The sequence below is a fragment of the Chelon labrosus genome (assembly GCF_963514085.1).
Source record: "Chelon labrosus genome assembly, chromosome: 6".
Classification (NCBI taxonomy): Eukaryota; Metazoa; Chordata; class Actinopteri; order Mugiliformes; family Mugilidae; genus Chelon; species Chelon labrosus.
The window spans coordinates 25,481,295-25,507,381 of NC_140342.1; the positions used below are offsets into that span (position 1 = coordinate 25,481,295).

General features: G+C 42.7%; 1 protein-coding gene across 2 annotated transcripts in view; it reads right to left on the reverse strand.

Moving 5' to 3' along the window:
* Positions 1-26,087, reverse strand: part of esyt2a (extended synaptotagmin-like protein 2a) — a 44,381-nt gene that overhangs the window by 13,635 nt on the left and 4,659 nt on the right. For both annotated transcript variants that reach the window (XM_084546443.1, XM_084546444.1), the window contains exons 3-10: positions 17,454-17,495; positions 16,001-16,135; positions 15,725-15,801; positions 13,811-13,883; positions 11,769-11,858; positions 5,454-5,509; positions 688-808; positions 115-291 (exon numbers count right to left, since the gene is read on the reverse strand). In XM_084546443.1, the coding sequence (XP_084402569.1) occupies positions 115-291; positions 688-808; positions 5,454-5,509; positions 11,769-11,858; positions 13,811-13,883; positions 15,725-15,801; positions 16,001-16,135; positions 17,454-17,495 (771 nt within the window). The remainder of the gene's footprint in view (positions 1-114; positions 292-687; positions 809-5,453; positions 5,510-11,768; positions 11,859-13,810; positions 13,884-15,724; positions 15,802-16,000; positions 16,136-17,453; positions 17,496-26,087) is intronic.

Here is a 26,087-nt window from a genome sequence, read left to right on the forward strand (position 1 = left end):
AAAGCTAAAAGGTTTTACTGAACGTCTTGTGAATGTTATAAAAAGCTGCAGATGTGTTCTTTATTTAGAAGCAGGAGGCCTGAACGAGAAGCAGAGGCAGACGTGGCCGCTCACCTCGTACACCTCATTCCACTTGGGGTTGACGGTCTCGTGGATGACTTTGCTTTTGAAGATGTCCGTCCCGACCTGGACGACTCCGTACGGGTCGGACTTGCCTTTGATCAGACCCCCGAGGAACTTGTCTTTGCCCAGCAGCTCCTGGGCCTCGATGAAATGGATCCTCAGGACGCCCTGCGGGAGGAAAAGAAAACCACCGGTGACATACTCTCCAAGGCAGAAACTAGCGACTACGTCTGGTTGAGGACTGTAACCGTCTAATTGTTTGAATCTTCTTCTAAAAAGAAATTACAGGTAATTAGCATAACTAGGGTTATCCTTTGGATGTGTTTTAGGTTCCTGGCCAATGCTGGGCCAATCAAATCGTTTGGGCGAGTTTATTTTATTCTTTTAAAGCAGCTAAACTGATAAATTACAGCCATCTAGTGGTTACTGCTGGTATTGCAGTCTGAGCTGACGGTCCAAAAAAAATAAATTACTGATCAATGCAATTTTCATTTTTAATGCAAAACAACTTTTCCGTCCGTCACCACACTGAGGTACTGACTCCCAGCATGCAGTGCGTGTTACCTTGGGCGTGGGGAAGCGGAGCTTGGCCAGCTGTTCCTCCTGCACCAGAGGGATGGTGATGCGGTTGGGCAGCACCAAGCTGCTGTGGATGATGTCCTGGATGATGTTGTCGCACAAGCCACTGAGAAAGATGGATGGAAGGATGGATGGACAGAAGAAGGTAAGAAGATGGGAAAAATAAACAAAGAGAGAAATCAATTTAAAACTCACACTCCATAAAAGTGCTTCTGTAAGACATGAAACAGGCCGTACAAATGAATTATTATGCATCTTATGGTATTTCAAGTTAAAACCAGAAAAATAAAACGGAAAAAACAACAGACTTTTACTTTTAAATTCAAGAATATACAACTTTCTTTTTTTTTAACGTGATACAAAAGTAAATATAAGTGCAACAAGTCAAAGCCAAACATTGTGTTCAGCTCTAAATAAACTTTCACGGACAAACGCTCAGAGAGAAATTCAGACGACCAGATACCTTGTGTTGGAAAGTCTAAAATTACATCTGAATATTGTTCCAGAGTCACGTCTGTGCTCAGTTTAGACCAACAGTAAAGGTTTTTAATAGAGAGCTATAAAATCCATGGCCTTGTTCTTCTTCACCGACAATAACTTCTGGTTTTATATGAATCAACTAACGTCTGTTTCCTCGTTTACTTCTCTCTCCATTTTTTTAAAATTTTTTTATGTATTAAACTTTAAACTATTATTTATTTCTTAAATTAAACCAAACTAGAAATACCAAAGAGCTTTAGCAGTAGTTTAAAACAGAAATGATTCAAAAACATAAATTCTGACATTTTGAGGCACAGAAATAACAGTAATTTGTCTCTAATAACAACTATTACTATTATTATTAATAATAATCATATTTACAGGCCAGAAATAAAGAGGCTTTATTTAGAGACTTGAAAAATGTCAAACAAAAGCAGTTTTATCTGCTATTTCTTGGGTACAAAGTTAAAACTATTATTTTCTGAACTCTACAGATGAAGACTAACGTATATTCTTGTTTTTGGGGGTGGAACTGAACCTTTTTAAACTAAACTACTTTGTCGTCGTGTGTTTTATTTTGACCCCACCACCTTGTCCTGTCAGACTACCCTGCCCTGCTGTTCCACCTCTTGTCCTCTAGATGGCAGCAGAGTCTTGCACCAGAGCAACACTGAGCTGCCTTCCTGCAGGAACATCTCCCTGGAGAAGCTGATTCTGGGTCACGCTCATACTTTGGGATATGTCACACAAATTCAAGAAGGAAGGGTTGATCTGATTCCTGATCTGCAATAAACGCACAACTACGTCCTGGTGAGGGTTAATAAGATGGTGAGGGTTAATAAGATGGTGCTGCTCTGCTGCCCGGGCTGGTGATTAAAAGCCCCACTGAGGTTTCCCAAATACCCATAAAAGGAGCTTGTTTGGGGAATTACTCTGTGTGTGTGTGTGTTTGTCTTTGTTGCTGCTACTCAGAGAGACGGTGACCTCAGCTTTTCCTGCCGATTCGGGGCAAAATGCAAATCGTCACTGAGGAAACATAAGTGCCCTGACACACACACACACACACAGGAAGAGGAGGGTGTGGCGAGAGCAGGTCTGCCAGTTGATCACACACGTTTTCATTCGAACTCGTTCAACAAGGAAAGCTGCATTTCACAGGGTGGAGTCTGGTGGAAACCAGAGTGTGCCCGAAAACAGACAACAAATAAACCAACAGGAAGCGCCTACAACACACGCCAGTAAAGAGCAGTAGTAACAGAGTACGTGTCGTTCTAGATCGGGCCGTTTTGAACTTTATCTTCGAGCTGAAAATAGAGTTTTTAATACTGATTTGAAACAAACCCAAAGTGGATTCATCCAAAAAAAACAAAAAAAAAACAAGCTGAAACATGGAACGCTGGACTTGTAGAGTTTCTTGAAGACGTTTCATCCAAGTCTTCAGTTCTAAAACGACTGGTGTGGGGTACGAGGGTTTCATATCAAAGTATAAATCGAAAGAAAAGCTAAGCTAGGCTAGTTAGCGTTTTTTAACATAGCGAGCGGTTCTGAAGCTCAGTGTTGACGTCTCTGGCTGTCACCATCTTGCCTGACTCCCCTTAAAGCAGATTTTATACCTCTGCGGGACATACAGTAGACGCCGTAACCTACGTACGCAGCCTACGCCGGTGCGAGCCTTTTATACTTACATTTAACTCTGTCTCGCTCTGTAACAACACCACCCAAACACTAGTCAGCGCTGTGTCTTTTTTTTTGAGTTCATTTTTATTTCCACTTCCTGTTTCACTTTCAACAACAGCGACTGAAACAAGACGAGTCGTTCAAATGTTGGTATCTCTAAGCGTCCTCTGTTAACCTTACCTCCATGTCCTCCATCTTTATTGACCCAAAACAATCAATTCAATTAAAACACTGCGGCGATGGAGAAGCAGCCAGAAATACTAAAGCAGAAACACTACCAAGCGGGACCAATCACAGCTCTTGTGGTCTGTGTCGTCGCAATGCATAGTTAAATTCCTGGGGAGTTCACGTCAGGCTGCGGCGCTAGGGTAGCATGACGTGAATAGCCAGAAGCATAAACCGTCTATAACTCCCAGCTAATTCTAAAATAGTCAAAGCGGTGGAGCGTGATGGGAGCTGAGGTTAAAAGACAGCAAGAAACCTGTAAGGACACCAACTGGTGACTCAAAGCAGCCACGCCAATGAATCATCAGAACTTGAAGCCTAGATATGATTGAAACGGGTTGAGTTATATATAAATTCACTGCTGAACAGTTGTCATAATTACATAAGACAGCTATAGAAACCAAAACTGTATTTAGTGCCACGCTGGAACGTGTAAAGTTGGACTTTTTAGCACAGAAGTCAGTGGGGATTGACTCAGCCTCTAGTGGACATTTGCGGAACTGCAGTTCTGGGGTGTAAAACCCAATACTTAAAACATTGATGCTTCACAATGGAGAATGGGTTTTAAAAAAGTGATAAAAGAGCACTCAGACCACGTTTAGGCTTGCTTCTTTTTAGAATTACACATTTCTTTGACAAAATAACCTTGATTACTAAAAGCAAAGACATCAGAAAGTCTCCTCGAGGAACTCAGTTAAGTTACTGGGATACAAAAAAGCCTAGAAGTGGAGCGTGTGTGATGATAAATCCTCCAGCATTTTTCTGCTTTTCTACTCTACGTGGAAGAAAAGGAAGCAGTCAGTAGAACTAATTTCCACTTTCAAATGACAAAAAGGTCCCGTCTGGAAAAAACACACTTCTCCTTAATCCACCCAGACATCCCATCACCCGTCTGCTGCGGCTCTCCTTTTTATAATCAGGTTACTAAAAATATCAACACTCGGCGGGGGCAAAAAGTGAAGGTCGTAATCCCTTCGGTGATCCGGTGGTTAATGTAATGGTTTTAGCAGCAGGACGCTCTGGCCGCGTGTCCGCCGGGATCGTCTCTCCTCAAAGTGTCATTTTTCTCAGTTATGTGAGAGCTGCCAAACTGTGATCTGGTCAAAGGCATTCAGTCGCTACAAAGCTTTACAGTTTCTTTCTTTAAAGTAGTATTCCACTAATAATAAGAATAAAATCCGTCTTGTTCTGAGGGTGTCCTGTGGTGTCTGGCTACAGAATGTTGTTCTTTGATACTTGATCAGTTTGGGATCTAGTGAATTTGGAGGCCAGGTCAACTGTTCTGCCATCAAGGAGTGTCATTGCTATGGGGTGGGGGCGTCTGGTCTGGTCTCGGTGGGTGCTACATGTCCAAGTAACATCCACACCAAAGAACTGAATACGTTTCCCTTTCTCTATTTAAATGGCAGACCACAGAGAGAACCATGCATATTTGTTGCAGCTGGCAGCACCGAGCTTCGATCTCTGTGTCACACTTGGCTCTGTTAACATTTCCATGAGCTCACCAGACAAACTCGACTTAAAAAAAAAAGGCCTTTTCCTTCAGACCGTTTATTATTTCATAAACTGGGTGAGTCACAGAGAGAGAGAGACATGTAACACATATTTGTTTTCCTTGTCTGCGCCCTCTGGACTCGCTGCATTTCATTTGAATGAGGAATTTGAATGGAGACATGCGCTCTAAAGTCCTCCCGGACGTTGTTTGCAATGAAAAGCAGGTATCAGTCAGAGACGCATTAAACTAACCCATGATTGTGCTTTAATCCAGGCTACGTGTGTGGGCGGACATATTCCCATGATGCAACGCTTCCCCTCTGCTTTTCATAGAGGCTGAAGGACATAGACTGTATATAAAGATGGACGACGGAACTGCTCCTCAAAAGTGAAGCCAAAGCAACTAGAGCTCCCCCTGGTGGCTGGCTGCAGTATAGGTCATAAGCTCCACCCCCTCCATGTTAGTGGGCGGGACTTGGGCCAAACTAAAACACTAAAATACACGTCAAACATGGATGGCGTCTGTCATTTTAGGTAGTTAATATAATGTTGATGCATGACTTGTGTCCGTTAACGTCTTACCTGTTGTTGGGGGGGGGGGGGCTGTTGGTCCCTGTCCTCTAACACTATGTGAATGGGGTTGAAACTTCTTGGGGACATAAGTTAGGACTGTATTGTAAATAATTTTTGGACACAAGTCTGTATGTTCCTCACTGCTACTGAACTGCATAAACTAAACTCGCTAGCTCGGCCTCTATGAGATACTGGGCTCAAACGGTTTAAAGAAAATCCTCTCGAGTTTCTTTGACAAAACTGTGGTTTAAATCCCGTCAGACACAAACCTTTAAACGTCATGAGACCTGCAGTTCACTTACTTGAGACCGGGAATGTCCAACATGTTTGTGAGTCCCGACCAATTGATCTCCAGCGCCTGCAAACACAGAGAACAGACAGGTATTCAAATGAGGGGAGGATTCTTTAACCGTGACTTCATTTACATGGAGCAATAAATATAAATTTACAGCTCAGGCAGGATAAGCTGCTAACACTGAGCCTTTCAGCTGCAGAGAAAGAACAGATTGTGCATTATGAGCAGGTGGAACCCTTATAGGAAGTGCAGCAGCCCTACGGTTATACATTTCACAATTCCGGGGTAAACCAGGACTCCCGGATCGAGCACGGGAACTCTAACCTGGTTTTCTAACCCAGTTGTGAAGGCTAGACATTTAAAGTGGGTTACCTGAGGAACTGGTTCACGAGGCGCAGCGCTGAGCTAACGTTAGGTTATGTTATGTTATGTTATGTCAGCTGCTGCAGCCATTAACGCTGAGTCAGCGCTCCTCACATTCCTGACACGCCCTGATATCAAGAACGATGAGGCTGGCAGTAATGCCTGTTACTCTGGATGCTGACGGAAGCACCTGCTTCTGCATGCAATTATACAATCAGCCAAATATGCGGCCGCCGATGAAGACGGAGGTGAAGAGCGTAAGTTAATGGTAAGACGTTAATTCAAGTTTGAATGAGAAGTAGAAGAATGAGAAGAAGGGGAAGCAGGAGAATAAGAAGCAGAACAAGTAGAAGAAGAAAAATGATGAGAAGAAAGAGAAGTAGAAGAAGAACAATGAGAAGCATGAGAAGAAGAAGAAGAAGCAGGAGAAGAAGAAGAAGGAGAAGCAGAAGAATAGGAAGCAGAAGAAGAAGGAGAAGAAGAAGAATGAGAAGCAGGAGAAGAAGAAGGAGAAGAAGAAGGAGAAGAAGAAGGAGAAGATGTAGCTGGTTTTGTAGTTCTTTATGAAAAGAACAGTCATTGTAATGGTCCATGCCTGTGAGAGCGCTGTAAAATCCGGAGGTAGGCTACTTCCTGTTTCATTTAATATGGGTGTTTTCTTTACTTTTTGCACTTCATTTTTTAAGCCACGTTAGTAGAAAAAAAATTAAGTCCAATAATAGGGATGTCCCGATCGGTATCAGGGCAGAGCAACTAACACTACATTAACTTTGACAGAAAGATTTATTGGACTGAATCCAGTCGACTCTAGGAGAAGACAAGGAAAGACCTCATATCCACAACAACAACATCTGCATAAAGCTGAGGTGGGGCAGTGAATAGCAGTGAATACCAGACTCAGTTCATACAGGATGAGACAGAGAGCGTCCTCGTCCCCTTAATCAGGACAATTTGATTCTCAGAGAGTAAATAACTCAATCAGAACCGAGGAGCAGAAATGTCTCTCTCATTTATACCCTGAACCGTTGCTGCAGTAAAATACGCAGGTGGTCAGACTTCATCTTCACATATGAACGTCGAGCCGTCGAGTTCACAGGACAATCAGAGAAACTGTCTGAGATTAGGAAGGAGTGCTAAGCTGAAAAAGGTTATAAAAGAGGCTTTAAATGTCAAACGCCGGAGGACGTCATTACAGCTGGAGAAGAGCAGTGAAGAAAACTGACGCATGAAACTAGATTAAATTCCCTGCAAACTTATCCTAAAAGCAGCAACAATCAAACTGCACCAATTGTTAAAGTAAATCGAACATTTAAGCCTCTTGAACCTCACGGTTTGAAAGTCAACAGCGTCTGTCTGTGGTCTAGACAGCACTCCAGATGTAGATCATGGTGGACCACAACTGCTCTGCCAGGTTAGCACAGGAAGCTCATACAAGCAGAGGGGGGATTCCACGCAAAACACCAAAAGAAATTAAACAAAATATATATATTCTTTGCACTTCTTTAAACTGGTTTAAGCACTGGTTTCTTTCTGAAGGTTTCACCCCAACGTCCGGTTTACAAAGACGTTCCTCGAGTAACTACATTTTCTGTTTGTGTTGGCAGTTAAGGATGAAAAAGAAAGCTCCTTTAAATGGGTTTCAGTTGTAATTCAGCACTAAACGATGCAAATGTCAGCCTCATCTTTGTTACTACGGTTACCTGGACAATAATTCTTCAACCTGATTGTAATCGAGGCAGCTCTGCTTGATGAGCAGCAACAAATCTGACTGAAATACAACAGAAGCTCTCATGGTTGGTTGAGATGTGGTCCAGATCTTTGACAACTAAAGATGCCAAGATGTTAAACAACTGATTAAAAGTGAAATGTCGCGCTCAGGTTCTTGCTCAACATCTTCTACGTCTACAAGAAAAATTGATTTGACAACTCCATAATCTCACAATGTGAAAGCACATACGAGGCTAAAGCTGCACCTTATTAACGTTATAAATAGAGCCGGCCGGGTTCATTACAACTTCTTCAAGCGGGAAAGATTCCAAGATATTCAAATAGTGCATACCAGACAAAAGCAGACAATGCCTGATATGTGAGTCTGTGACGTCGGTGAAACTATGCACCACTACGAGTCATGTCAGAACAACTTATTTAAGTAGAAAATGGACGTACTATATGCTACTCTTTGGTTGGTTTAACTAAGCGTCTTTGACTTAAAGCCGAAAACATGTTAAGGCAAACTAATATTAGCATATTAGCGCGCTGACGTTTGGAAAGCAACAAAAGCTTTGCAGGTATTTGGTGAAAAATAAAGGTACTTGACAGAGGACAACCAAACCGTGTTATAATCATAACCTTATGGATCTGTCTTCTATGGAACATGTGTTTGGTAATTTGTTGGTATTCTTCAAATAACCCTGAGGTTGTACGTGATTGGCCGATAGACTGTATAAAGATGGACGATGGAGGAGTATAGCTCCCCCTGGTGGCTGGCTGCAGTATAGGTCATAAGCTCCACCCCCTCCGTGTTAGTGGATGAGTATACTTGGGTAGTTAATATAATGCAGAGTGTCCATTTTTCTGATAATTTTCGTTTTATTTGACGCTACAGAAACAGGACGTGACATCATGATCACTACAAGTTGCCATGCCAACCTCCCCGTGATATGGTCCCGTGAGAGTTGGAAAAGATAAATTAATCTCCTAGGAACTATTGGAGTTAGAGCAGAGCGCAGTTTTAATTGGCCCCAAAGTCGCTAGATGATGGCGCCGCCCGTATCCTCGGGAAAATAGCGTCAGTTTGACCAATGCAAGGAAGTGGAGACGCATTGTCCATATTTATGTACAGTCTATGGATTGTACAAGACAATTTTATAAAAGAGAAGGTATTGTTTATTATAGACTTAAGAGCATTGACTGTAAAGGTGAACGAAGTGTCTGTAACGTCACCCATAGATTTCCTGAAGAGCAGTTTTGAAACTCAGTGTGGGCGCTACGTTTTTGCCGCCATCTTGGATGTTGCGGACTCCCCTGAGCTTGAAGCTAATTCAACTACAGACAAAACGTGGAGAAGAGGCGGATGGGTGACGCCGACGCACCGGACTGTAAACATGTTCATTTCTGCAGTAAAGTTGTTCTATGGGGATTGGCTCGCTTTTGAAGCCAATCCCCATCCCCAAGCCTCTAGTGGTCATTCGAGGAACTACAGTTCTTGGTACTTTAGTGTTGGCTTAATATGTCAGACCCAGAAGCCTCAGCTTGGTCTAGACCAGGGGTCGGTCACCAACATGGTGCCCGCGGGAACCTTAACAAAAATAAAACAGGCGACTTTAAACAAAGTACTGCAAATGTGCTCATTCATACAAAGCTCTCAGTTTCAAAAAAGGTTGGTGACCCCTGGTCTAGACCAAGGCGGTGCAGTGAAGTCCGAGTGCTATTTTACAACCTGAAACCACATCTGGCACCTGATAAAAATAAATAAATGAAACGAAAAGCAGAACACACAGCAGTAGAGACAAACGGGTTGATACTGAACAATACTCCACTTCCTGTTGAGTCACACTGTCGGCGTGCAGCGAGGTAACCTGTCACAACACGACTGTGGCTCACAGGGAGGAAGAGGGCGAAGAAACACCTCCACCGCCAAAAAATAAAACCCTATGCTGTGGGTTATGTGCTAAACTAATTGAAGTACGACTGCGGCAGACAACTGACCAACAGTTAGATGCTCTTTGTCACACCTCAATAGTTTAAACTGGAAAAAAACTTCACCTTTAGCTTAACTGAAGCCCTACTGTAGGCAGTGTAAGAGCACTCTGACACCTCACAGCTTCACCCAATGCAGCTGGAATGACTACTTGATTAATTGACAGCCACTTTGATGCTTAACCAACCAAATTAAGTTGAATATTCTTTGGTTTTCGCTTCATAAATGTAAAAATGTGCAGCTTTCTTCAGTTGAAAGCAATGTCACATTCAGTCGCATGTGACATTGAGTTAAAGATCTTGGGGATGCAACGCATATTTTGGAACAAGCTGCGATAACGGGAGATAAAATGACTCATGGCTGCTCTTTCTAATGATTCCACACTCGGGTGAAGAAGCTTTTGATGGCGACTCTTCTTCTTTTCCCCAGGGTGCCAGGATCAAACTCTGAATCTGGAAGATAAACTGTGCCGAAAGCACAGGAAGGAAGACGGCAGTCAGGGAGAAGGAATGCGCCGATAAAAGAGTTCAGGAAGGCTGCAGTGGAAAATGCTGCGCTCGGTTGGCAGCGAGGTCGTGGGTCGCTTGCAGTTTTTGCAGATTACAGAGTTAGATAAATAACTAAATTAATAAAATCTGTGAAGAATCTCAGGCATCTAATGCACGATTTATCTGAAGCTGAATCAAAAGAATCAAACTGGATGCGTTGGGAGTTTTCTCAGAGACGATTCAACCAAGTTCTTCTCCGTAATGAAATTCACACGAGTAGTTCGTATTGACGTCCAAATAGCTGCCTTAATTAGACAATGTTATTCAAATTCTGCTGAGGTGCCTGTGACAAACAGGACTAGTTTTACTCCAGTTATCTTCAAAAACAGACGTCCTGTGTTAAAACTAATCCACCTGGAATCTGCATCTTTGTGATGCGTTTTTATTTTTATTTTTTTTAAAGAATTTTGTTTGATTCACACGTTTTCTGCATCTTTTCACTCAAGAACGAAGAAGGCTGTGTTGTAAATCAAAGTTTGGACAGGTGTTTGGGTGCAAAGTGCAAGATGTCCCTGCATACCGTGCAGACCCACTCTCAAGACACTAAACGCGCAAAACCATCCGAAAAACAAACTCGTGACGGATAATGAGATGGATGATATGGGTGGCAGCAGTTTTAGACGGGTTGGGTTTTATTCAGAGGTGCGTTAATGCGTTCATCACATCGGTTTTCTACCAGTCTGTGGTCGCCAGCGTCCTGACCTACGCTGTGGTGCGCTGGGGCGGCAGCACCTCAAAAGCAGACCTCTTCAGGTTGGAGAAGCTTGGTGGTCGACACGAGGCTGGACCCGCTGGCGACCGTAGCAGAGAGGAGGACGCTGAACAAACGTCTGGGTATCCTGGACAATGCCAGGCACCCTCTGCACATCAGCAGCCAGAGAAGCACCTTCAGGGAAAGGTTGCTCCTCCCAAAGTGCAGGACCAACAAACTGAGGAACTCAGTCTCCCAGGTTATCAAACTATTCAACCACTTACTTGGGGGAAGGAAGACAAAAAGAAGGGACTGTAGGATGGTTTCCCTTCCTCTGAATAATCCCCTTCCTCTGAATAGTGTGCAATAAGAATGGGCAATAATCCTCTCTACGTGCAATAACAAACCATGTACAAACACAATACTTATTTATAAATCTCTTTTGGGAGTTGGGTATTTGGGGGTTATTCACTCGTTTTTATTCAATTCTTGTACATGTATGTCCGACAGTGCGGTGTGCGATGGAGGTGTCAATTTCCCTGCAGAAACCATCCAAAGGGATCAATAAAGTTGTCTATCTATCTATCCATCTATCTCTCTCTCTATCCATCCATCCATCGGTAAAGGTGGAGCTGATTTAAATACTGACAGGTAGTTTGTAAATTCTGGAGTGAAAGCGGAGACGTCACAACCAGAGATACTGTCTGTGAATTTAAATAACATCCCGAGCAAATGAGCCACAAAACACAAACGTAGGGGAGCAGTTTCTAAATGGCACGTCACATGTCCCCAGGTAAAACTAATCCTGTGTGAATATTGCTAAAGATGCTATTAATTGCAAGGAAGCAGAACACAAATGCACCGTTTATTTGGCTCCTAATTACCAAAAACACACTGGATATCCTAGGAATTCTCCTACAAAATGTTGGAAATGATCCTATACTATTATTAAAAACAGACTTGTAAGCATGTCAGACGAGCTACTCTGCAGCTGCGCCCCCACGAGAACTAAATACTCACAGGTTTCCTGAGGAAAAAGACGCTCAGAGCTCCGATCAGAGGCATGTCCCCCAGCAGAGGCTCCATCACCACTCTCATCACTCCATGAAGCTGCAGGAGAAGAAGAAGAAACAACAACAGCACAGGGTCAGTCGCTTATTCCTTTGTCGACCGTAAGCGTTCGTTAGCTTAGCATTTAGTGTTCATCGGGGGCCTCTGAGGGGCCCTGGCTCCAGGTGACACAGACGGGCCAATATAATTCCTATTGTTTCAAGACTTTAATGACGATGCAAAAAGCAGGAAGGGACGGAAACTGAAATCTGGGACCAGTCATGGATGTTAAACTCGATAAGGAAAGACAGAAAAAGTGTTTTTTTTAACGCATTGTAAGGATTATTTTAAACTATTAAGGGTGCAGCTTTCCCACCAGCCCTGGTGACTCAAACCTCTGACATGCACACTGCCGGGCCTGCAGCACCAAATTTGGTCGCGGTTTCGCTCTGAGTAATCAAATACGGACATTTTGCTCATCAAAGTGGGCGCAGTGGAAAAGATTGCAGATAGCCTTCTGTTTATTCCTGCAGCTCGGTCCCGCACGAAGGAAGGAAGATGCTTTCTAAATGGTGTGCAGCGGCGGCAGATGAAGCTCCGGTCAGTCAGAGGAAGCACCGGGAAGCGGGAGCTGTCTCTTTAAGTTAAGAGAAATAAAAAGTTGAAAAGAACAAATGACTTCTCTCCCTGTAAACTACTCATTTCTTCAGCGGCCTGCGACCCGAGACTGCAGCTATAAAACCCGAGCCACACACAAAAGCCAAATACTGACTTTCGCCCGGTAAATCTCTCTCTCTGTTCACTTTCTCTCCCTCTCTCTGGTCTCCAGACAGCAAATATGGCCTGATCCTGTGCCAACAGCTGAGTGGATAACGTCTTCTTTATCTGTCTTGTGTCAACACATTATGTAAATCGGCCGCTGCAGAGGTGAAGGCAGAGGCCACGGTCGAAGGAAAGTCTAAAACTAATAAAGGCAGAGACACAGTTTCCTGTGAATGTCAGTCATGAGTTCATGTGGTTTATTAATTTGTTTTCAAGATTTTTACCTCAGACGTATAATAAAATTATGACGGAAACTAAATTACGTTAACCATTCACCTCCACCCTTTTTGGAGAACGAATACGCCACAACTCATGAACTCTCAGCTTTTAGACAATGTTAACAGATAATTTCTACAAGTGCTGGTTTCAAATCAATCTTCATTTAAAACACCGGTGTCAAACATACGGCCCGCAGGCCAAAAGCGGGCCGTCAGATGGTCTAATCTGGTCCCGCACCATGAATTTGCAAAAATGACGTACATGATTGCAATTTTTCATTGAAACTAACTGCTATCCCTAATTTGTCCACTGTTTTAGTAAAAGAGAAGTGGACAGAACACAAACACTGAGACCCAGGACTAAACAGCAGACAGCAATGTTTTTAAAGAATAGTTTATAAAACGAGAACATTCTCCTGATTTACTTGTTCTTTTTCTTTGCACTAAAACAAATGGTAAAAGTCTGGAGTTGTCGTTAGGTTATTATTCTGTTATGTTATTGGCCCAGCCCTGCTTTAGATCAAACTGGGCTGTATGCGGCGCCTGAACTAAAAGAGTTTGACGCCCTCTGATTTATTAGATTTTACATTAAGGCCATTTCCTGCATCCTCTTCCTCTACAAATCTTCTACGGCGAGATTAAGTGGACGTGTGAGTCAGATCCGCAACATTTACAGAAGCTCCAACTATGAGGTGATTTTAATTTTGAAAGCATGACGACGAGCTGCACAGAAGCAAAGACACACGAAGGACGTGGAACTAGAGGGAAAATATTGAGGAGAAGCCACAAATCTCTGGAAGCGACAACGACATTAGATTTCTGAAAGTCTATTTTAAAACAAAGCAATATTGTTTTCGGAAATGAAATATCTCTAGTTCATACCCGTCTGACGTTGCTCTAATGGATTTTCCTTCAAACTAAGCCTGATAATAACATCTACAAAGACGTTTATTATTATTACTGCCGTCGTACCTGTATACTCTTGATTCCAGCCCTGCAGTAGTACTTCTTGATGTCCACGTCGATTTCGGTGTTCCCCACAAAACTAGAGCAAGAAAACATGAACATATTAACTTCACCACAGTTCAGGGACATAACAGTACAATAAAATATCCAAGAAACCTCACAACATATATGCATTATATTCACCAACATTTGTAATGTTGCTGAATTGTTTTAAACGGTGTGTCTGATGATTAAATTCCACTAGGCTGACAGAACAACCAAAAAAAACCCAACATGATCTGCAGAGATGAAACATCTCTCATTGTCTCCACTTGTTCACAAACTCATGCTTCTTGGGCCTTTTGAAAAACAAGCATCCATCCACTTTGAGTCACGACTGGCTCCAATAGATGGATGCTCATATATAGGATGCAAGGAGCCTGTTGGTGGTACCAACTGGGGTTTGAGTCCGTTCTGGTGTTATCTGATCACCCTTGAAGCAGAACTACTGTTTCTTACAACCTGGACCTTATTTCTGGCATAAAACTCGTTCATTTCATGAATATTTTGTTATGATATGCTAGTACTATTCCCCGTTGAGTCTGGAGTTACCTGTTATCATCATCCGGGGTCTGGAGATTGACCTACTAATCTCTGACCTGGATGATGTCATGTCTGAGCTAGTTTACCTGTAATTTGCTACTGCTAGTTTTTTGCAACATGGCTGAATATTTTTTTCGATTCCGAGGTTGTGGACGACGACTTTGTTCATGATTGATGTTCTTACCTTTCTGAGCCAGAGTATACGGATGAGGAGCTCGTTGAAAAGAGGATGTGGGGGGAGAGAGAGGAACAGCTGGCCAAAGAACAACAAACTGTTGCACGTCCGCGAATAGATAACAGGTAACTCTGGACTCAACGGGGAATAGCACTAGCGTATCATAACAAAATATTGGTGAAACAAACGAGTTTCGCGGCAGATAATGCGTTATTTAGAGGCTGCGATTCGGTGCCCCATTCACTCCCACTATATGGATATATGCGGCGCTCCACTGGATCTAAATATCATCCGAACGACTCCAGATGACACCAAAGTTATATGGGTGAGTAAACGATCGTATTTTATGTCAGAAATAAGGTCCAGGTTGTAAAACACAATAGTTCCTCTTACTATTTAACATTATATATGCCATGTAGTTTTAATAAACACAACCATTTTTAAATCATGTTTTGTCTTAAGTTCATGTTGACAGAAGATAAAAATGGCCACGTCACCCAGCCTTATTACAACAGGCACTAAAACCAGAGATAAAACTGTTATTTGACTTTTATTTTGAAATAGAAAACCTTTCCTTTATTCTGTTGTTAATATTAGGCTTCATTTAACTTATACAAAATACAAAAAACAGCTGTATTTCCTTTTAATGAAACGGGGAGTAGCCCCTCACAGGCGTGGGTCACCACATGGTTCATGACAAACCTTGTGTCAGAAAGTCTAAAATAACATCTGAAAAGGTACAACAGAAAAGGTTTTTCATTGAGTGCTAGAAGCAACTTCTTCTTCTTCTTCACCTACAAAATTTTCTTCTTTTCCTATTTTCTTTTTTCATATATTAAACGACGAACGGTAAATTTACTTGTTTAACATGTTTAGTTTTTGCTTTTTAAATTAAAAAACATCAAATAAACTCTTGTTTTGCTCTTTTTATTTTCTCTAAAAGTCTAAAACCAAACACAAAATACCAAAAAGTCCACAGACATATGCGCCAATGCCCAATGCTAGCGATGCTCGATTGTTTTATAACGTTGGCGGAGGCACCTTTTCTGCTAAAAGTTCAACCAGTCTGTGATTGAGAATTGATATTAACAAAGATTCAGAGGACGTTGAACTGAAGTACAACCATCCGTCAGGTCTAAGTCAGGCGTCTGTAGGAGGTTTACCTGATCTGCAGGTCCATGATGACCTGCCTCTTGTCCACGTTTTCCGTGTAAACTTTCACCCCGTTCACTCTGAGCGGCTGCACAAAGACAAGATGCGACAGGTTTTTATATCTCCTGATTATTAGCTTCTTAACTCAGACTTCAGATCTGCATGTGGATTATTCTAGAAAAAAAAAAAACTAACACAGGTTGAATATTGAAAACTTAAAGATCTAAACACCTAACACCTATTTTCAATGAGCATCATTTCCCATTGAACCAGCTTTTAGACGTCACCTTGTCGCCCATGTCGATCTTGGTGAAGCAGAAGCTTTGGAGGTGGGGGTTGGCGTTCCTCACTGTCGGCTCGATGGTCTCTCTGAACAGCTTGTCCACAAACTGGCAGATGAACGGCCACATCTGCTTCACCGTCTGCGGGAGGAGAAAGAAGAAAGAATCAGAGATATATTTATAACCACCAGAGAGCACACAGTGGAAGCTGAGGTCGGCTTCAGAGCTTTGTTGGTGAGACTCTCTGATGAAAGGCTCAACGATTGTTCTATTTAAGGTCTATTTTGATCCTCTGGAATATTTTCTCCAGGAAACTTTTCTCTTCTCTGTTCAGTCTTCTTCTTCTTCAGTCTTCATCTTCTTCACTCTTATGCTTCTTCTTCTTGTTCCTCTTCTTCACTCTTCTTCTTCTTCTTCTTCTTCTTCAGTCTTCTTCGTCTTCTTCAGTCTTCTTCTTCGTCTTCTTCAGTCTTCTTCGCTCTTATGCTTCTTTTTGTTCTTCTTCAGTCTTCTTCTCGTTCATCTTCTTCAGTCTTCTTCTTGTTCTTCTTCTTCAGTCTTCTTCTTGTTCTTCAGTCTTGTTTTTCTTATTCAGTCTTCTTCTTCTTCTTCAGTCTTCTTCTTCCTCAGTGTTCTTCTTGTTCTTCTTGTTCAGTCTTCTTCTTGTTCTTCTTCTTCAGTCTTCTTCAGTCTTGTTTTCCTTATTCAGTCTTCTTCTTCTTCAGTCTTCTTCTTCCTCAGTGGTGTTCTTATTCTTCTTCTTCTTCTGTCTTCTTCTTGCTTTGACGCGAGCCAACCACCACCAAGAAGAAGACGTTTTAAAGCTACAGGGCCGAGCTTTCAATTTACAACAGACATAAAATAAATAACTACTAAACCTCAGGCTTGGCTGAAGCCTGATTACGATCCAATACCGATACTGATCGGGACGTCCCTAGTTTAATCATTTGGGTTTGCGGCTGCAGAGCTGCATTTTGTGGAGCAGACACACACAGCAGACATGTTTAGTCACGTGATAGTACTTCTTTTTCTTCTTCCTCTTCTGGGATTATTTAGCACGCTAGCCTACCACCATTAAAACAGAAGAAGAAGAGGAAGTTTTGATGGATTTGGTTTATGGTAGACCTAAAGCACTTTCAATTTCTCTCCCCAGTTGGAACATAAATTGAAAGCTTTCCCTTAAAGTAGAAAACTCCTGGATCGATCTAGTATGATGAGCAATCATCACCACATCAGGTTTGCACATTAAAAAGCTTTTTTCCTGGCGATCCACGTCCATTAACTTCTTACTGGAAATATCTCTAAACATTTACAGTAAGTGATGCTCCTCCAGGGACCAGACTCTCTCTCTCTGTACCCTGTTCTCTTTCTACATCTCTTTATCTACAGGAGGTGGAAGCATTGGGCCGGGGTCACAGGTAGTGTGCAAGCCAAATGGATAACGTGAGTGTGTGCTTACCTTATTCAGCCACTCCACTCTCTCCACATCTGGATAATGGACCTGGAAATGAAAAACAAAATCCCCTATTATCATCAAACTAATTATGCAGAACATTTATCAGACTCTGTTAATTTTACTGAAGACTGACACATAATGGCATTAAGACATTACATAACGGCAATCATTGAGCTATTCGGAAGCAGATAAACTAAAGATGTCTAAAAGGCAAACACGATATGACAAGGGATATATTTCTGTAACACTACTGTAGTTTATTAGCGGATTAACTTAGTTAATCTCTGTTTGGAGATGAATCAACACTGCATCCCAGCATCAGAACCTCATCCCTCCATCAAACATGGGGGTGCTAATGTCCTTGTTTGGGCCTGTTCTGCTGCATCTGGACCAGGACGGCTTGTCATCACTGATGGACCAATGAATTCTGAATTCTATCAGTGAATCCTAAAAGAAAATGTCAGGACATCTGTCCATGAGCTGAATGTGAAGATCTGAAGAGAAACTGGGTCACGCAGCCCAAGAACACGAGTGGTTCTACAAAAGAACGGTTAAAGAAGAACGAGACGAATGTTTAGGAACGGCCAAGTCAAAGTCCTGAACTTAATCCAATAGAAATGTTGAGGAAGGACCTGAAGCAAGCAGTTGATGTGAGGAAACCCACCAACATCTCAGAACTGAAGTGGTTCTGTTCTGAGGAACGGGCTAAAATACCTCCAAGCTGCTGTAGACCACTGATCAGCAGTTACCAGAAACATTTAGTTACAAGGAGGTCACAGCAGATACTGGAAACAAGGCTTCACTTGGTCACAGATATGAACACATGATTAATATTGTTGAATATGTAAATGCACAAGTAGAATATTTCTGTTTCATTTGTTTGATTGGGTTCTCTTTGTCTACTTTCACGACATTCACTGATGTGTTGAGTCATTTTTATGCAGAAATGCAGAAAATCCTGATGGACGCAAATATTTTAACACTGACCATCTTGTGACCATCAATGTTCTGCTGGGAAGCTTTTGAAACCAACTGACGTCCACAGACTGAGTCATGCCTGTGGCTTGGCTGTGCTCTCAGCTGCTCTGTCAAATGACGGATCTCTAACGGAAAAATAAAAAACAAAAACAGCAGCCACGAAGTGCTGCATCATGTTTGACGACCTGACCACGAACACTCCGCCTCGCTGACATAATGTGGCAGGACGTCAGCGCAGCAGCGACAAAGCTGTTGACAGGCGTGTTACATAACGGACAGACTGGGGAGGATTCTGCAGAAACACTCAGGCCTGAGGCTGATGAGCAATGGTGGTGGTGTAAGAGGTCATAAACTCAGTGTATTTAAATACAAGACGGCTGAGAAGGCTTCCAGCTCTACAGACACACATGAATAGTCTGCGTGTGCTTTGTCATTTCTGTGATGTGAATTAATTTAGATTTAAATGACCTAAAAATCAGTCAGTAACAGATGAACTACTACTGCAGAATACAATAAACTATTTACAGGTATCTGCACATTGTAAGCTTCTGTCTTCTGAGTGTTAAATAAGATTTTACAGATCAGTAAAGTGTGGAATAATATATCTATTATCGTCCATTATTTCATCTAGATAGTTCAGACTGGTTGTTTTATTTAATATAACAAAGAAAAGCTGCAAATCAGAGTACTGGAGAGGACTTTAAACTCATTAAATGACTTATAATAATACAGAATTAGAGCTGCAGCCATGGTCTACTGTTTAAAGTAATTCAAGATTACAGTGTCCTCAACACACCACTGTAGTTCCACTTTGACGTTTAAGACCAGGACTCAGTTTAAATCACTTAGAGGTTCATTCATTCATTCATCTTCTGTAACTGCTTGTCCTGTGGAGGGTTGCGGGGGGGCTGGAGCCTATCCCAGCCGTCATAGGGCGAGAGGCGGGGGTACACGCTGGACGGTATTTTATCTGCTTGAGTGATGAACACGTACAGACACACGACAGCCTGCTGCATTCATACTACACACTACTACCACTATATATAAACACTATACTCCACGAGCCCATGCGTCCCAGAGCGACACACGATCCGGTCCACGTGCAAACAGACGAGCATCCTACACATAAACAAACCAGCCGATGACGACATCGGCTTCTCAGGGAGTTTCCTAGGGATTCATATTACAGCGACTATTTTTATGTTTTGTTGTTCTGAACTCTTTTTAGATTTCAAGCAGAGAGACGGTTTTAGCCGCGTGTACCGTTACTGATCACGACTATCCACCGTGACACGATTAAATAAGGAAGGTTTCAAGTATTTTCACTTTCCCAATTAATCATTGGCTGTAAATAATATTATTAAACCCACTGACAGGACTGACAAGTGAATAACACTGATACTGGGAAACTTCTGGACCTGGCATTCATTGGTGTGGATGTTACTTAGACATGTAGCACCCACCTAGACCAGACCAGGCACCCCCACCCCATAGCAATGACGCTCCCAGCAGGATGCAGCCTAAAACTGTTTAGGAACAACTAAAAAACATGAAGAACAGCACAAGGTGTTGACCTGGCCTCCAAATTCACTAGATCCCAAACTGATCATGTTTCTGTGGGATGATCCACAGAGGCCTGGGTTTTAAATGCACAGATCAAAGTCATAAAACAATAATAACTGATTTAGAGACAATTAGAAGATTCATTTTTTTCGATTAGCAGGTTGACCACCAACAAGAGCACGGTGTCAACAAAATGCAGCCTCCTCATTCATTTCAATGGGACTGCTGCACGCCCTGATGACAAAACCACACCAGAACAGCATCTAATCACATTTATTCCACGTTTGTCGCTCAGTTTGAACGCTGCACGTCCACTCTCCGTCTCCCAGTCGTCATGATTGGGTGTACACGTTGTGAAATATCTTCTGCACAGTGCAGAACAGCTCCAGACAGGCCTTCAAGGATCGCGTTTCATCCGCCTGAAGCAACACGCTCCATGTTTTGATCCCACCTCCGACACTGTGGCGCAGGATCAGACTTGAGGTGAAGACGTGGCGTCTGCGGAGCTCCTTCACGCCGTTCGAGAGGTTTTCTTTCTGTGTAATTGTTCGGGAAAGTAAACACGATCTCCGAGTGTGGGGAGAGACTCATGATTCAAGTATGTGTCAGCTGTTGGGAAATCCTGACCCGCCTCTCCGGCCACACCCTCAAAAACAAAGCACTAGTGTGTGTTTCCACGGTGCTGACTAAACAGCAAGTTTCTGATCAGCAGCTTTCCTCTCCGAGACAACAAGAAAGAAAACCTGCTCAATCAGATCACCTGCAGAAGCTGGTGAAAGGAGCAGAAACAGGAAACCTACACGGAGCAGAGACACTGGTCTATATTTAGTCTGGGACGGAGCGAGACGGGCCGTCTAGGATATGATGAGAATAGACTGCAGTTCAGGGAAGCACAAACTGAATTATAAGGACGAGATGGATTCGTACATGCGGCCGCGTCCTGTAGTCACCCACAGCATCCTGACGCACAATAGTAGATGTAAAACCAACCGAGCTTCTCTACAGATATTATGCAAAACTGCAGGATGCTTTCTGGGCAGAAGTGAGTAAACCATAACACGGATCCTCTTTAAATCCAACTTTCAATCTTGTAATATTGAGTCCTGCTCTGATCTTAAATGTCCCAAAGTCTGTAGCTTCCTAAAGTCTTTCCTTGTCTTCTCCTAGAGTCGACTGGACTCTTCACAGACATAATGATGGTTTGACGTTGGGACACTGCTCAGTATCCTTGGAGACTAATGCTCCACAAGACGCAAGAAATTTGTTCTCATAGTTTGTTCTCGACACATCAACGGAGCAGAGCTTTTCTTTTTGCGTTGTGTCCAGCAACTATTCTCTGAGAAACTGGAAGTGGGCGTGGTCAATGAGGAAGGGCGGAAATGCTAGCGGCCACTCTGTTAGCTTCCAGATGCTAATATCCGCAGTGCGACCGCTAATCTCTCCTGGGTGGAGATCGAGATACTGTGTGTGGGTGCATGCTGAATGAACGCGTGATGCAAAGTCGTCAAAATGACCGGCCGACATCCGAAAATACTAAGAAAAGTGCCTCTAGTGGTCCGTCTCCCGCATCTCCCACAATGTATAAAGTATAAACTATAAATTACCTGACCAAATTTCTTGCTTCTTGCAGAGTTTGTAACATCCTTAACACTAAGCATGTCCCAGACGTGGGCATGGTGTTACGCTGCTAATGCATTACAGCCACTATTTATTCTCCCTTGTGGGATCTCTTAGTTTTAAGGACCAGTTTCTGTTGTTTCAGCTTGTTTTTTTTTTGGTTTGAGTCATTAGTGAAATCAGATGATTATAAATGATCCCGTCTTTCTGTAATCAATAAAAATGTCTTCCTAGCACCGTGCGTTTAGAAGCCGCAACATTTTTATTACTGGGCAATAATCAAAGCAGTCTGGCAGTCTAACATCAGCAGCAGCATTTACAGTCATAGATCATTTATAGTCGTCGTTTCTTTTAAAAACTGCCTCAAAACAAACGCTCTGTGAGTAAAAGCAGAGGAGGCCTTTCACATTGTTCCCGTCTGTGCTGCAGAGCAGAGCAGAGCAGAGCAGAGCAGAGCACCGCCCTTTGGCTCTTCAAAAGAACAGGGAATCTCCACCCATGTCGGGTCATACCAGAACATACAGACGAAGAGTGGGAGGAAGAGGAGGAGGAGAGAAAAACAGAGGCCTGCTGTTTGTACCAACTTCTTCATGTCTGTCTTTCTAAAGGCTGAACGGTGTAAGACTAGAGCTGAGCATCGCTGCAGATATCCTCAATCGATCTGTTTCCTGTTCACAAGCTCCCGATTCGATTCTACTGTCCCTCTATTTTGACGTGTCTTAGCTTTTGTGCAGCTCTGCTCTGTCGTTCTAAATCCAGCCATTGTGCTCTCACAGGGATGTCATGTTGTTGAGCCGAGGATTTTATGTTGGAGCTTTCAAATTAATAAACCCAGCCCCTAAATGAGACTGTTTCAAACCTGGTTATCTGAACATGGATCTACGCAGGACAAAAAAAAAAGAAAGAGTTTATAGCCGAGTGTCATCTTTCAGACTCAGTCACACCCAGAAATTACTCAACACAAACTCCAAACCATGCCATGACTCGTCAAGAGGGTTCCAACCTACACTGTAGCTTTACACCGATCAGCCACAACATTACGACCACTGACAGGAGGAGTGAATAACATTTAAACCATCTTGTGATGATTCAGTGTTCTGCTGGGAAACTTCTGGACCTGGCATTCATTGGTGTGGACGTTACTTAGACATGTAGCACCCACCTAGACCAGACCAGACACCCCCACCCCATAGCAGATAAGTGCAGGCATGCCCTTAAATCCGCCAATATCTGAGGAATGGGCTTAAAATTCCTCCAATCTGCTGAGGACGACTGTTCAGCAGTTACCGGAAACAATTATTTGCTGTCACTGCTGCACAAGGGGGTCACAGCGGATACTGAAAGCGAAAGTTGGCTTACTTATGCAACTCGATGATGAGTACAAATGATACGTTTTCCTAATACTTCAGTTTCATTTGTTTGACTGGGTTCTCTTTGTCTACTTCCAGGACTTGCGTGAAAATCTGATGATGTTTTGCGTCATTTTTATGCAGAAATGTAGAAAATTCGGATGTTACAAAAACTTTTAAGCAGTAGACTGTAGATGCATTTGTCTTTTTAAACACACTAAGACTGGATTATCTCCCAATGTAAAGGCATCATAACTGGTATTGCAAGATCTCTGCTCGCAAATAATTCCTTTAAAGTTTTACTTGGCTATATGTGCGTCCAGAGACTGTATTTATTTGCCTCCCGGACAAAACACCAGCACTCAGTCCAAGTCAGAGCTTCTTTTTGTGTCCGCCAGCAGCGAGGGAGCAGCGGAGTGGACTGGTTTGTCTTCAGAAAGATAAAACCGCACCATTACCTCAGGCATTCTTGGCCCGCTAACTATGAGCCGCTGCCCACGCCGCCTTTCAAGTCTCATTCCTGGAATATTTGTTTGAGACGGCGATGCCGAAAGGAGACAAGGAAATTTACACTTCAGCGAAGATCAAAGTCGTTTTTCCTGCATCCCAACACGACGCGTAATGGGGTTTATTTAGATTTTATTACAGTAAATGTGACCGTTTTTATGAAGGACGTCCTGGTTGGTGTTCGGGAGAGCGGTATCGGAGCTTTAAAAATTATAGGACTAGATTGAGCACGTAGCCAAGCCTGAAAAGTAAATAAAAACCAACATTAAAAGAATGTGACTAAGCACGTCTGCTGTTAAAACGCTGGTGAATATTAACTTTCTTTAAACCATCCATCTCTGTTTTGTTTTTATTGTGAAGGAAGTAAAAATATTCTGCCAATTAACTTTTAGTTTCTTTGCTGTTATTCTAATTTCTTGAGAACAAAGGAGGCTCGACCGCGCTAAAATAAACTGAAACTGTTTTTAGGGAACAGCTTGGAGGCAGGTGTTTGTTCTGAACGCACTGCAGAGCTACTCAACTATCACACAGCCCTACATTAGGTTGATTTAGAAGTTTGTTGGACTTAATACGGTGGCACGGTGCACACTTGATGCAGGTGAATACAAAGTAAGATAAGTTGAACTCTTTAAGAGTCTCCAGGGGATCACACTGGTGGCAAAATAACTTGTTTGGTGTAGAAGAAAGAGATTTTCACAGAACTAATGTTGTCATCGGTTCCAGAGATTTGCCATATTTCTACAATATTTTACCTCTGGTTGTCACATGCTTCAAACACCAATCAGCCACAACATTATGACCATTGACAGGTGAAGTAAATAACATTCACCATCTTGTGACAATTCAGTGTTCTGCTGGGAAACTTTTAGACCTGGCATTCATTGGTGTGGATGTTACTCAGACATGTAGCACCCACCTAGACCAGACCAGGCACCCCCACCCCATAGCAATGACACTCCTTGATGGCAGCAGACATCCCCAGCAGGATGCAGCCTAAAACTGTTTAGGAACAACTAAAGAAACAAAACATGAAGAACAGCACAAGGTGTTGACCTGGTCTCCAAATTCACTAGATCCCAAACTGATCAAGTATCTGTGGGATGATCCACAGAGGCCCCTCCCTGCAAGTACCCCCCACTAACAACATCATGTTCCCAGACACCACAGGACACCCTCAGAAGGTCCATGTCCATTCTCTGATGAGTCACCACAAGGGCGACCTACACAGTATTAGTCATAATGTTACGCCTGATCGGTGCACGTCTTCGTTCGATCAGCTTCCCGTCCAAGAGTTAGATTTCCTGTCATGTTTTTAAAGTAATCCCTTTCCTGATCCAGAGTTTGATTTCTCTCTGGCTCCCTGTGGTTTCATAATGCGCTGAAATATTTGTTCATCAAGCCAATTACATTTATCATTACACAAGTATTTATCAGCCACTGCAAGGAGCATCAATGGGCTCATTCATTCATGTTAAAGGATGGCGTGTGATTAATCAATTAATCACTCAGGCCAGTCAGATGATTGGATTTTGGTCTTCAGTTCAGATAAAACTATGTGAAGATGTCATCTCTTTAATTAAGTTTGGGACTTTTTTTTTTTTGCAGCCTAATTAATTTTTCACTACTACCCTGATGATAGTTACTTCTATGCAGAGGTTTGACTCTGGGACGTCCAGTGAACTTCTGGTTAGTGGAGGTCAGTGTTACAGAGGTGAAGCTGATAAAGCGCCCCGCATCAAGGGGACAGGGACTCACCGTCAGCGTCTCGGTGTCAAAGTTCACAGCTGATAGTCGCTGCTTATCAGACAGACTTGTTCATCTTCTGACATCCTTTTGCTCAGTTCTCTTTAATCAGACACACAGTGAGCTGGTTTTACATAGAAAAGCCCCGCTAGCCACGTTGTTGTGGGTTAAAACATCTGTCCAACATCTGTCAAACTGCTCCACTCTACGCCTCCGTGCTCAAAACAAAACCTTTTCCACTCTGGTGTTGCTGTTCAGGGTCCGGGTGATAATGGACGTGTTGATGCGACGGGACGGGAGCGGCGGTTTGGGTCTCGCTGGCAACCTGCCATCTGCTCGGCCTGTCACGGTTCCTAATCTGGAATCACCATCGATCACAGTGTGACAGTAGAATGACTTACGAAGTCATCGGGCGTCGGCTTCTGTGTAGTTTTCAGGTCTGCAAACGCTTCATCATGCCTTTAAAGACTTTAATAGCGTAGTATAGAATAGCAGAGTTCCACGCAGGTCAAAATTCATTGCTGTGAGTAAAACTTATTTAAAATTTTCCTCAAACGATTTATTTAAATTGTGCAATTCCCAAAAAATGAATTTAAATTACTCGAAAAACACATTAAACTTGGTGAAACTGCCAGCTTCAATTAACTACTTCTACGGCAACAAGGTCTTTATGCTCACAGTGATGCTCCTTCAGCATTTTCTACATTTCTGCATAAAAACATTAGTGTATTTTCACACAAGCCCTGAAAGTAGACAAAGAGGACCCAGTCAAACAAATGTAACGGAAATAATACGCTTTACACGTATAGTTTAATTCAGGAAAATGAGCCAATACTGCATATCTGAGAGGTGCAAAAGCAAGTATATGTTGCCACTCTGC